At 43.0% G+C, this 14021-nt stretch overlaps 1 protein-coding gene across 1 annotated transcript in view; it reads left to right on the forward strand.

Annotated features, from left to right (window-relative positions):
- LOC121287374 (spermatogenesis-associated protein 16-like) overlaps nucleotides 1-14021 on the forward strand; it is a 216080-nt gene that overhangs the window by 71125 nt on the left and 130934 nt on the right. The window contains exon 4 of the mRNA XM_041205187.1: nucleotides 2815-2899. Coding sequence (XP_041061121.1) covers nucleotides 2815-2899 — 85 coding nt within the window. The remainder of the gene's footprint in view (nucleotides 1-2814; nucleotides 2900-14021) is intronic.

A 14021-nucleotide genomic window follows, 5' to 3' on the forward strand; every position in this document is an offset into this window, starting at 1 on the left:
AACTGAATGTAGTACTCCAGGATCTGACTAAGGTTCTATGCAATTGAAACATAATTTCATCCCTTTCGTATTCCAACCCTCTTGAGATAAAGGCCATCATTTCATTAACCTTATTGGTAGCTTTTTATGCATGTTGTTACAGTCAGGTGAGAAGTGGTAGAATAGCTGCCCTCTTTTTCTCAACCCTCGTTTGACTGCGACAAGTTTTTAAAAAAAATGACACTTACTAATTCAGTGAATATTTAACTGTCTAAGTACTGTGACTTTAAAAGACTCTCACAGACGGGTTTCCTTGTAAGCTTTTAAAAGAAAAGAAAATATTGCTTATTGTGCTTAATACCCATCCAAATGAAACCAATAAAAACGCTCCAACTCTCTCATACACATGCATTCAAGAGATCACATGTGCACACAAGTAAGTTACAAAGTGCGAGGATAGGTTATGTAGTTTAGAAGTCCAGAAAAGTTAGTTGCATACAGATTTGGCAGATGAATGCCTTGGACGATTTTAGATTGGGTTCAATGATCTTTACAAATTCTGCGACGTGACAATTTAAAGATGTTGACGGACAATTTTTCTTTGATTTGTGAATGGGTCAGGAGATCAATCATTCACATTCTTCTAGGGTGCTTGTCTCTGATGGGTTCTTATGGATGGCCTGCCTGTTTTGATGGCTTTGGAATTTGTGGGGTAGTTATGCAAATATTCAGCCATCTCGGAAACTGCTGTTTAAGCTATTTTTTTAAAATGCTGTTGTTCAGTCTTTTTAAAACTCAGCCAGTGGTTTCATCCCAATAAACAAATAAAGTAATTTTCAATATAAAGTATGGCTTTATAACAATGTTAACTAGCTTTAAGAAATTATATTAGCACTGAAAATAGAAATTATTGATGGTATTGTCAGTATCTTTGCAGTTGCAAAGATAGGTAAAATATAACCAAGTCAATCCATGAAATAGAAATCATAATGGCACTTTCAAGCACGAGAATGGTCACCAAACTTACAAAATAAATGTAGGTAAAGGAAACAATCCAAAAAAGGGCAACAAAGATGCTTATTTTTTTGAATAGTTTTGAACTGTTAAGAGAAGCAAAGTAACCAAATCTAACCCCATTGGGAGGGAAATTACACGGCATTTACACTACAATGTAACATTGGTCTGAAGTGTTTCACTTCTGACTAATAATGCATTTACAACACAAGTGGAAGCTAAATCCAGTGTCAGATCCCAATAAGGGAAAGAATTCTCACTTTGCTTCACTAAGGGCTCACTTTGAAACTTCACATCTTATTTACACCCTTGGGTTCAAAGCTGCTGCATTCTTGCTCCACTATCAAAAGGACTTCTGTCCACAACTTCGAAAGGCTATTAAACCCAAACCAAATCTTGAAGATAAGGTCATTTCATATTCAGGCAGGCAACCCATACCTGTAGACCCCTAGCTCTGAAAAATTGGAGCAGCGTTTTTCTGCTGTGAGGTGGCACTTTGAGACCCTTGTTGGGTGAAAGATTTATTTGCACACAGTTCACACACAATATTTGGGAGCTGTCTGAAATTATTTCTTATGGCTCTTTATTTTGGGGCCTTCAAGAGGCTCAACCAGAAGTCATGTCCACTATTGGATAGTGTTCTGGTAAACTTCTCAAAGTATCATGAGAACACTCGGAGAGAAGCTCCTGAACCGCTGCAATGCAAACCTAACTTTGGTGCAAAGCTAAAACCATTTGCATCATTATTAAACTTGTACTGCGAATGCAAATTAGTTTTTTGAAAATGAGGAAAGAACTGGTATTTTGTGCATGATCAGCATTGGTCCAGAACTTGATGATAAGCTGGAAAAGCCAAAAGCTAAACTTCATGATTCAAAAGATGAGTGTTTGTGCCAGAACAAGATGGTATAGGCTTAGAGAAAAGGATAAGAAATACTGTTGTCATCTTGGTTGAAACGCCACCACTTTCAGTACATCGGCCTATAAATTTCACTGGGCAGCATCCTTTTTTCATGTGCTAACTGGCCTACCAAGCCCACAATATGGCGAGCTTGAAGCTCATGCACATTTCCATCTATAAGTACAGCATCTGCCATCTTAGTGAAGGAAAAAAATAGGCATTCAAAAAATAGGTCTGAAATAGGTGTTAGGCTCTCTCCCAATCCCCAACTAAGCACCACTGTGTTGCTAACAACAGCCTGTTTTTGGTTTATTCTTCTCTGGCTGGCTGCTCATGGCACTCTGGCTCCATTGAAATGAGACCCACGGTCTAATAACGGTGTCTTGGCATCACCTTTGAGACACAGGATATGTATTTTGCAGCCCCCATCATCAACCCCAAACCCTACTTCTGTGCCCACCAAAGCTTCATGTGTGGCCAGAAATCTTGCCTCCATAATCCTTTGAAAAGTCATCTCCACAAAGCAACTAAATGTATCTTACATCAATGCTTACTGGATTTTATATGCTCACAGTGGCTCCAGATGGTATTCATTTTTGGCATAGAATGTGTAATAACCCTATTTAACATTAATAGATGATCCAGAAAAAAGCAATTTTATTACCTAACCATTATTTTGATTGTTTGAAAATTTCATAATTTATGGTATGTTCACAATTGCTTGTATTTACCTATTTTTCAGAGAAATATGAAACTTTGGGCTACTGTCAATTTAGTATAAATATCTACGTAGCAAGCGAAGATAAAACATACTTCACAAAGCACAGTACCCAAAAACAGAAGTAAAAAGTTTGTAGTATTGGGGGTTTGAGTACTATGTATAGCTTTATTTTGTTTGTGCATTCTGTTTTAATTGTTAGAAGTGCTATGATTGCTGACTACATTTATTGGCTGCATGGGGCAAAGGAACAGAACATCAGCAAGCACGTCAAGCTTTATTGGCAGGTGAGGACCGATAAATGGAAGAGGAATGACCTGAATTGTTATTAAAATACAAAATTGATAAATTGTTGCAAAGCACATTCATGAGGCATAAATATAGAATATGAGCCAATGAGTATAGAAAATATAACCTAATTCAAATTGTATATTGTCATATACCCTCTGGACCACTCCTTTAATGTGCATGGAACAACATATCAAAAAATATCAAAATGCATAAGACTTATATAGAATAACAGGGATGCATTCCAGTAGGGGTTAAAGAATGTGACAGGAAATGGAGTAATGGAATAGAACATTTGGCAGGGAGTATAGTCTGTTATGGAGTATATGGGCTGAATTTTCCCATCCCTGGGGTTGCGGGCTTGGAGGTAGAAGGGGAAAATTGCTGGGATTCCCACCACCAGAGGCAAGCCAGGATGCAGATCAGCTGTCTGCTAAGTAGAGACGGGCAGCCAATTCAAATAATTAATGCCGCAATTAGGGATGGTTTTTCTGGCTCACCGGCATTTTGCGGATAGCGGAAATGCTCTCCTTTGCAAGGGGAGGCCATTGGAGCTGTAGGAGCTATCCCCTAAAGGGGGATCCTCCGGCAGCAAAGACTGCACTAGTGGCCCAAATGCTGCTATCGGAGGGGTTCCCCCCCTCCCCAACTTCAAGGGGCTTGCTTGGCCCCTCTGAATTTATAGTTTAAATTTATATCTCCGAGGGTGTCTCCATTTTGAAGCATCCTCAAGCTCTCTTACTTGTCTCAGCTTTGCCCATCTCTCCCAGTAGGCAGCCAAGACTCTAGAGCTGCCGGTCCTGTGATTGGACCAGCAGCATTGGGAGCCTGCCCACCATCCTGAATAGGAATGCAAGTGTGGAGATGGCCAATTAGAAGACTGCCTCCATGAAAATAGCTCCCTCATCCTGGCTTCCAGCAAGTGTGGGCTCAGTAGCCCCATTTGGCCCCATCATTGGCGTCCCAAAACTTACAGGAAAATCTTGTCCAGTTAGTCTCAGGAATGGAAAGTACAACCAGGCAAGACACAAATTCAATTACAGGATATACTCATGTAAAAGTAGAATTTCTGAGACCCTTTATTAGGCAAAAGGTTAAGGGGGTCAACTTTTACACAGGTAATGTTTTCGAGGGGCTTACTTTCAACTACCAACGCTTGTGGCTCACACATCCAGCAGAGAACCGTGCTGGGTTTTCAGTCCCTCAGTTCCAGATGCTTGCAGCTCACAAGGAGCAAGAAGGAAGCATAAAAAGGTAAGTTTTTAATAATCCCTTTTCTTTCCCTATTCATGACAGCTCAGTGAGCTTAGTTCAGTTTCTGGGAAAGTTTAATACACTTGCGGCTCACACACTTGCACACTGACTCTGCAGTTTGTTCCAGTCCTACGTCCATCATATCAATGAAAAATTAAACTTTTACTGAAGTTCCCCAATATCTTAGTGGGCAATTGCACTCTAATCTCGCACCGTTGCAGAAAGATCAAAAAGCTCCTGGTTCAAATCCAGGTCTCTGCTGTGTTACTCTGAAAACAGAGTGGGGCAGTGAGCTGAGAGATGGAGCAGAGTGTCCTTGGAAAATCAGGGGTCAACTTTTAAACAAGGTATATGAAAAATTAAGGATTTTTGGTCAAAGGTCAGAAGTCAAATTTTACATGAGATCGACTATTGCTCGAGTATATACAGTATAAGATATGTTTAAAAGTTCGCAACAAAAAAAACACAGGTAAAAGTACATCCTTCTGGCACTGGATGGTTGTGCTGAAGTCAAAAATCTGAAGAACTCAAGTTTTGATCCGTGGGGTAGGATTTCAACGGATGGACTTGCTCAACTTGGGGGGGCCTGCAGCAGATTGGGAGCCCGAAGGTTTGTGGAGTGGCTTTTTAACTCAGCCATGGCACTAGCATCGTGCTTCCAGTTTTCCCAACCTGGCATCCTTGGAGGTCTGCAGGGGGCTGTAGGATTGCAAAGAGAGATACTCTTAGCAGCAGACGGAGGAAGAGACCAGGTTCCAAAAATAAGATGAAGAGTTAAGCAGCAGGAGTGTGGTCCTTTGGTCATGGATACAGTGCCAAAAGAGGTTCAGTGACCTCATCAGGGCAGGAAAGATGAGTGGCCTGCCACATTCAAGTACCAACCCGCTCATTCTGACTTCACTGGCCTTCTTCCACTCAACACTTCACAGACTAACACAAGTTGCTGCTCTTCTCATTTCTCTTTCAAATCACCACTTTATATTCCCATCCCTCACAACCACACTCCATCCTCTCATCACAATTGATTTCTTACACTCATAACTCTCTACTTGCAGGTGAAGAAATTACAAAACAGCAGTGAGAGACAGAGAAGCAGATTGGTGGGGTTCCCTTGCAGTGAGAGACAGAGAAGCAGATTGGTGGGGTTCCCTTGAGTAATTAATCCCCTGACCACTCTGGAGGATGACACACTAGAAATCAACAGACTGTCAGAGTGAATGGCCATTGAGGATGGAGAGATGTGGCCTCCCAGATACATGATTACATATCATACTGCCAAATGGAACAAAACAATCACTCATTGATTTGGTGTCACATGTAACTGAAATATGATCACCTGCAGAATTTAACTTTGAACCCTTTCCTCTTGTCAGTTCTACTTCATGTCTTTCATTTCCTTCAAAAGTAGCACAAGAGATGGTGTAGGATTGGGATGAGCAGTCCTCATACTGTGAGGAAGTGCCATCACGTGGCTCATGTGCACCCTCCACCAGCTGAGTTATGCACACCCCAGTGGAGCCTCTGAGGCAGGTGGCTGAGTTATTATACAGTGAGCCATACAAAGTCAAAAAAGTCCAATGAAGCAAAATAACCTCCAGGATCTTGGAAATTACCTCCAAGGCAGATTAAGTGCACTCAGAGCAAATCCTGTGAGGAAAAGCCTTTCGCTTAAGCAAAGAAGTAGCTGTCCTGGTACAGTATTTAAGGGATTTCCAAACTGTCAATTAACAGCCTGTCCATCCTCCTGGTGCCCTTGCCTATTGACTCTGGCAATTTTCAGACAAGTTGGGAAATCCATGTGCGTGCATGCAGTGTTGAAGTTTCAGCTGATTGCCCTTTTGAATATTTAAAGTGCAGACCCACCTGTCCATAAGACCATAAGACATAGGAGCAGAAATTAGGCCATTCGGCCCATCGAGTCTGCTCTGCCATTCAACCATGGCTGATAAGTTCCTCAACCCCATTCTCCCCATAACCTTTGATCCCCTTACCAATCAAGAACCAATCTAACTCGGTCTTAAATACACTTAATGACCTGGCCTCCACAGCCTTCTGTGGCAATGAATTACATAGATTCACCACTCTCTGACTAAAGAAGTTTCTCCTCATCTCTGTTCTAAAAGGTCTCCCCTTTATACTCTGAGGCTGTGCCCTCGGGTCCTAGTCTCTCCTACTAATGGAAACATCTTCCCCATGTCCACTCTATCCAGGCCTTTCAGTATTCTGTAAGTTTCAATCAGATCCCCCCTCATCCTTCTAAACTCCATTGAGTATAGACCCAGAGTCCTCAAATGTTCCTCATATGTTAAGCCTTTCGTGTCTGGGATCGTTTTCGTGAACCTCCTCTGGACCCTCTCCAGGGCCAGCATGTCCTTCCTGAGATACGGGGCCCAAAATTGCTCACAATGTTGTAAATGTGGTCTGACCAGAGCCTCATTGAACCTCAGCAGCACATCCCTGCTTTTATATTCTAGTACTCTCAAAATAAATGCCAACGTTGCATTTGCCTTCCCAACTACTGTCTCAACCTGCAAGTTAACCTTAAGAGAATCCTGGACTAGGACTCCCAAGTCCCTTTGCACTCCAGATTTCTGAATTCTCTCCCCATTTAGAAAATAGTCTATGCCTCTATTCTTCCTACCAAAGTGCATGACCTCACACTTCCCCATGTTGTATTCCATCTGCCACTTCTTTGCCCATTCTCCTAACCTGTCTAAATTCTTCTGCAGATTCCCGCCTCCTCAATACTACCTGTCCCTCTACCTAACTTTGTATCATCTGCAAACTTAGCCAGAATGCCCTCAGATCCTTCATCCAGATCATTAATGTATAAAGTGAAAAGTTGTGGTCCCAACACTGACCCCTGCGGAACTCCACTAGTCACCGCTGCCATCCTGAGAAAGACCCCCTTATCCCCACTCTCTGCCTCCTGCCAAACAGCCAATCTTCTATCCATGCTACTATCATGCCTCTAACACCATGGGCTCTTCTCTTACTGAACAGCCTCCTGTGTGGCACCTTGTCAAAGGCCATCTGGAAGTCCAAGTAGATAACATCCATTGGCTCTCCTTTGTCTAACTTATTCGTTACCTCCTCAAAGAATTCTAACAGATTTGTCAGACATGACCTCCCCTTAATGAAACCATGCTGACTTTGCCCGATTTTACCATGCACTTCCAAGTATTCTGAAATCTCATCCTTAATAATGGACCAACCACCGAGGTTAGGCTAATCAGCCTGTAATTTCCCGTCTTTTGCCTCACTCCCTTCTTAAACTGGGGGGTTACATTAGCGATTTTCTAGTCCTCTGGGACCCTCCCTGACTCCAGAGATTCCTGAAAGATCACCGCTAACGTCTCCACCATCTCTTCAGCTATCTCCTTCAGAACTCTGGGGTGTAATTCATCTGGTTCAGGTGATTTATCCACCTTCAGACCGTTCAGTTTTCCTCGCACCTTCTCCTTGGTAATGGCCACCATACTCACCTCTGCCCCCCAACTCTCTTGAACTTTGGGGATGTTACTCGTGTCTTCTACTTTGAAGACTGACGCAAAGTACCTATTCAGTTCCTCCGCCATTTCTTTGTTCCCCACTACTACTTCTCCAGCGTCATTTTCCAGCGGCCCAATGTCCACTTTTGCCTCTCTCTTACCCTTCATATACCAAAAAAAAACCACTTGCAATCTTTTTTTATATTACTGGCTAGTTTACCCTCATATTTAATCTTCTCCCTCCTTATTTCTTTTTTAATTGTCCTCTGTTGGTCTTTGTAGGCTTCCTAATCCCCTGGTTTCCCACTGCTCTTCGCCGAATTGTATGCTTTCACTTTAGCTTTTATGCTGTCCCTGACTTCCCTTGTCAGCCATGGTTGCCTCATCCTCCCTTTACTAGGCTTCTTTTTCCTAGGGATGAATTCTTGCTGTGTCTTCCAAATTACTCCCAGAAACTCGTGCCTTTGCTGTTCCACTGTCTTTCCTGCTAGGCTCATCTCCCAATCAATTCTGGCCAGCTCCTCCCTCATGCCTCTGTAGTTGCCTTTATTCAACTGTAACACGGTTACATCTGATTCCAGCTTTTTGCTCTCAAATTGCAGGGTAAATTCTATCATATTATGGTCACTTCCTCCTAAAGGTTCCTTCACCTTAAGCTCCCTTATCAAATCTGCCTCATTACATATCACTAAATCTAGAATTGCCTGTTCCCTAGTGGGCTCCACCACAAGCTGCTCCAAAAAGCCATCTCGTAGACATTCCATAAATTCCTTTTCTTGGGATCCACTACCAACCTGATTTTCCCAGTTTATCTGTGTATTGAAATCCTCCATGATCACTGTAACTTTGCCTTTCTTACACGCCTTTTCTACCTCCTGGTGTATCTTGTGCCCCACATCCTGACTACTGTTTGGAGGCCTGTACATAACTCCTATTATGGTTTTTTTACCTTTGCAGTTCCTCAACTCTACCCACACAGATTCTACATCATCTGACCCTACGTCATTTCTTGCTATCGATTTAATTTCATTTCTTACTAACAAAGCAACCCCACCCCCTCTGCCAACCTGCCTATCTTTTCGATAGGATGTATATCCTTGGATATTTAGCTCCCAATCCTGATCCCCCTGCAGCCATGTCTCCGTGATGCCACCACATCATACTTGCCAATTTCAACTTGTGTCACAAGCTCATTTACCTTATTTCGTATACTGCATGAATTCAGATACTTTGCAAATCTGGGTCAATACTTTTGAGCGAGAGAGGGGGAATCAGCTTCCTTGTAGCCTGCTGCTTTTCATCACAGATATTCTGATCTCACTTTTTGTTCCCTCTGGCTTTGTAAAACAGTTCTTAAAAACCCTGCTGGCTGCATATTCCAGAGGAATTGAATCACCATATGGAACAGGTAATTGCAACCTGATGTCTCATCTCAGAAATGTTTCAAGATAGTGTGAAAGCCAACAGGAGATGGGGTCTTTCACACTCCTCCGGGAGAGGGTGGCTTATGGGTGTCTGTTCCTTTTTCATCCCACTTGAGTGAAATGTAAGTTGTATATTCTGGCTGGCTAGCAGTTCTTCATTGTCTTAATAGGATTAAAGTTTCTTTTTAAATCCAGCCAGAGAAAAGAGAATTAGAAATTTATAGCACTTATGCACCACGCGGAACAAAATGAGATTCACTCTTCTTTCTTTACAAGACTGGGCAAAAGCACAAATAATAATAGAAAAGAAAAAATAAACAAAACCATACATATACATTCATCCACACCCTCACAACTTACTTTTTACTCAGTCAGGTCTGCTCTGTTGAGGTTTGAGGTTTTAAATTCTGGACAGAGCATCTGCAATCACATTATTTTTCCCTACAATGTGGATAATTTTAAGTGATATTATTGAAGGAACAAACTCCAACAAAATAGTCCCATGTTTTTGGTTTTGAATTTTTCCACAAAGGTTAAGGGATTGTGGTCTGTATAGACTGTGGTCTTTGTGGATCCATTTCAGATATATTTCTCAAAAGTGTTTGAAAGTTAATAATAATTCTAAGGCTTCTTTCTCCACAGTGGAATAGTTTTTCTGGTGTTAATTTCTTGGAGAAATACCCGATTGGTGCCTCTATACCTGATTCAATGTCGCGGAGTAGGACAGCCCCAACCCAGAGGTCACCAGCTACCTTAAATGCTTTGTTGGAGTCTGGAGCTTTGAACACCGGTTTGTTTGTTGGAATGGCGTTTGGCTTCTCAAAAGCTGTTTCGCACTTCTCTGTCCACACTACCTTTGCTTTTTTCTGTTATAGGCCTGTTAGTGAGACAGCTATAGTACTGAAGTTAGAGACAAACTTGAGGTAGAAATCACACATCCTGGGAATCGCATTATTTCCCATTTTGTTGTAGGGGTGACAAAAATCGCTACTGCCTGTACCTTTGCAGCTCTGGGCAGTACTTGTCCTCGATCCACTACATGTCCTAGGTAGGTCATCTGACCCTTAGCGAACTCGCTTTTTGCCAGGTTGACCACTAGGTCAGCTGGCTGTGGCCTTTGGAAGAAGACTTCCAGTTGTTCTAGTTAACTTTTCCAGGTGTCACTGTATACAATAAGTCGTCTAGGTACACTGCACAGTTAGGTAGGCCCACCACTAATTAGCCTTTGAAAGGTGGCTGGGGCATTTCAGAGTTCAAACAGCATGACTTGACATTGGCATAGCTCATCTGGACTTAAGAAGACTGAGATCTCCTTCGCTCAGGTGGTCAAAGGCACTTGACAGTATCCCTTTAAGAAGTCTATCTTGGTAAAGTAGGCTGCGCTATGGGTAGGAGTCAGCTTTGGTTACAGCACTAATTTTCCGGTAATCAATGCAGAGCCTTGTGGAGCCATCCGGCTTAGGCACGAGCACAACTGGGGAGCTCCAGCTGCTGTCACTGAGCTTGATTAATTTGTGCACCAGCATATATTTGATCTCCTCCCGGACCTGGGTCAGTTTCTCTGGACCTGGATGTTAGGGATCCTGTTTAATGTGAGGGGTCTCTCCTACATCCACATTATGTAGAGCTAAAGTGGTGCAGCTGGGCTCGTCTCTACAGATGCTCTTAAACACAGTGCGCAGACTTGCCAATTTGCTTCTTTGTTCCACATTTAAATGGGTGAGTATGGAGTCTTAATTTCTCTAAAATTTCAGATTTGGTAACTGGATGGTAAGGGGTTCAATTTGTGCCTCACCCAGTTCTGCCCCTAATTCGTCCTCACTGTCCTTTTCATCCTCCAGTGCTTTTGCTATTTGGTAGACTGTTACCTGCTTGTCGCCTTCCCAGCTGTGATACTGCTTTAACATGTTGACATAACGCAGCTGCCGATTTTTTCTTACGGTCTGGGGTATTGATTAGATAGTTCACTTCCCCAATTCTCTGCTACCCTGTACTGGGCTACTGAATGAAACTTTTAGGGATTCACCCTGTATCAGTAGGAGCAACAGCAATAGTCTCCTGGCTGAAGGGTTTAGGCTTTGGCATGTTTGTCTGCCCATTTTTTCATAGCTGTTTGGGAGGTTTTTAAGTGTTCCTGACCCATATCAAAGGCTCTTGTGAGCCGCTCATGGAACACAGATGTATAGAGTAACATGGAGATCTCTTCCTTCCGTTCGAAAAATTTCTCCTTGATTAGGTTCAGGGGACTCCTTACTTGGTATACGTAAACTAATTCAAAAGGGATAAACCCGGTGGATTCATTGGGTCAGTCCCTTGTGGCAAACGGAAGAAAACCCAGTCCTAAATCCCAGTCATGGCAGTACTTGTGACAGCATGCCCTGATCATTGTTTTTAGGGTCTGGTAGTGTCATTCTAAAGCTCCTTGTGATGGTGGGTGGTATGCTGAGAACTTTAGCTGTGTCACACCCAGGTTACTCATGAATTCCTGGAATTGTCTGGATTTTGGCGGGCAGCCCATATCGGGTAAAGAATTGTCTTAACCCCTCCATCACTACGTTGGTAGAGATAGTTCTCAGGGGAATGGCCTCTGGAAATAGGGTAGGCACATCCGTAATAGTAAGAATATACTGGTAGCCCCCGTTTGTTTTCAGCACCTTGCTGAAGGGTTCCCCAAAGGTGGGTATGGGAATCAACGGTGTAGGTTTAATTGCAGGCTGTGGTTCCCTCACTACCTGACAGATGTGGCAGGTTTTGCAGAAAGCTACTGCATTTTCCTGGAGATGTGGCCAATAAAAATGCTGGCTTATGCAGATTTTGAGAATATCAACATGTCCAGCCATCGGGATTTCAAAGGCTAGCCTCAATATTTCCCCTCAGTAACTCAGCGGCACCACTACCTGGTGGATCACTGTCCACTCCTCACCTGCCTGTTTGTGAGGGGGTCTCCACTTCCTCATCAGTATCTCATTTTTAAAATAATAGCACTTCACAAGTCCCTCTGCTTCAACTTTGGTTTGGGCAGTCTGTGCCAACATTTTTAACACTGTGTCGGCTTGTTGAGCCGCAACCAAGGAAAATCTACTCATTACATCCTTAGGGTCTTCTAAACTTCTGAAAAGGTCTTGGATAACCAGACGGCAGGGCCATCTGTCTGCAGTGCTGGTTTGGTCTCTTCTGACGGGGCTTGATTGACCATAGACCGGGTTACCACGCAGTCAGGATAAATGCCAGAGACTTTCTCCTGCAGCTGCTCTGTCTCCCTGGCTTAAATTGGCATCTCTAAAACCACTGGGGACACTACTATCTTTCATCCCGCTAGGTCATTGCTGAGGGGTAGGTTGACAGGTAAACTGGGGACAACACCCACAGTCACAAGTTCTGAAATAAGGTTGCATTCCAGGTGCACCCTGTATAAAGGTATGGGCATGAACTCTCCCTTGATACCCTTTACCACCACTTTGGCCTATACTACACTCTTTGGGGAAAAGGTCATGCCTCTTCCCAACAGTAGAGATTGGAAAGCCCCAGTATCCATAAGTATGACCATGGGCCTACTTGCCTTATTCTGGGGAAATAGGGAAACCTTTACTTCTGACACAAAATCTTTGTAACTCTCAAGGACTTTGCTAAACTCACCCGCACTCACAGGAGTCCACTCACAGGGACTTGTTGCTGTGGTCAGAGCCACAGCCTGGTCTGTTATGTTCTCTGCCTGACTCTCTTGTTCTGCACAAGGCCTCTGTGACCCAATAAATCCTACTGGCTTTCCCCATAACCTTCAACCAGCAGCGCAAAGGTGTCTGGCCTTAAGACAATTGAAACACACAGGCTTTTGAACCTCATTCCTTTTCTCAGCACTATCCTTTCTGGTCTGAGGAGTGGAGTGGTCCCTGTGTTTCCAGCCATCCCTTCTGTCCCATGGGAAAGCTTAGCTTTCTATCATTCTCCTATCTCCTATCCTTTTGAAGTTGCTGGGCGTGTTTAGGGAGGATTTTCCTTGGGTTGAAGGTTTGTGGGCAATCTCATAATCATCAACCAGAGTTGCTACCTGTCTGGTTCTTGCCACTTTCTGTTCCTATATGTGCGTTTTTATAGGGAGAGGGAGTGAATTTTTCAACTCTTCAAGGAGCATTATTTCTTGAAGGTTTGCATATGTGGCCTGGACCTTAAGCGTTCGTATCCACCAGTAAACCATGAATTGCTTAAGCCATTCAACTTCAATGTACATCTGGTCCTGCTCTTTTCGGAGGTACAGCATTTCTGATAGTACGCCTCCGGCACCAGTTTGTACACATCTAAAATAGCTTTCTTTGTCACCTCATAGTTTGCTGAACTTCCATCAAGCAACAGGGAGTAAACTGCAATAGCCTTGCCTCATAGCTTACTTTGCAGTAGCAGAGTCCAGTTTTCTACTAGCCACCTGACATGCTGAGCTACTCTCTCAAAAGAGGTGAATAAGGCTTCCACTTCTTCCTCATTAAACTTAGGGATTAAATGGGCAAACTTTAATAACTTTAATACTCCATCCTGAGTTAGGGCGTCATTTCAGTGGGCACAGGGAACCTGTCCCCATGCAATTCAAATGTTTTTATCTTCCTTTTCTGCTGTCCTCTTTGGAAAGCTCATTCTCTCTCCTTTTCCTCGCTCTCTTTTTATTTCCTCTCCCTCTTTCTCTTTCCTCTCACTAGATTGGAATTCTAGCTCTAGCCATTTCTATTCTAGCTGTAATTTTGCTAAAGCTAGCCTGTTGCAATTTCTCCAGGTTCGCAGCCTGGGCACTAGTTTTAAAATTTCAGGTTTCCTGGCTTTTGGGAGAAAGTCTAACTCCAGCTCCTTAGCTACATTTTGTAACTCCTCAAGAGACTCCTCAAGTATTGTAAACCCAAGAAAACCTGTGGCAGTTGTTTTTTTTATTAATTTGCTTCTAGGGAACAATTTACTTTCCCCACCCC

The sequence above is a fragment of the Carcharodon carcharias genome, chromosome 2 (genome assembly GCF_017639515.1).
Source record: "Carcharodon carcharias isolate sCarCar2 chromosome 2, sCarCar2.pri, whole genome shotgun sequence".
NCBI lineage: Eukaryota > Metazoa > Chordata > Chondrichthyes > Lamniformes > Lamnidae > Carcharodon > Carcharodon carcharias.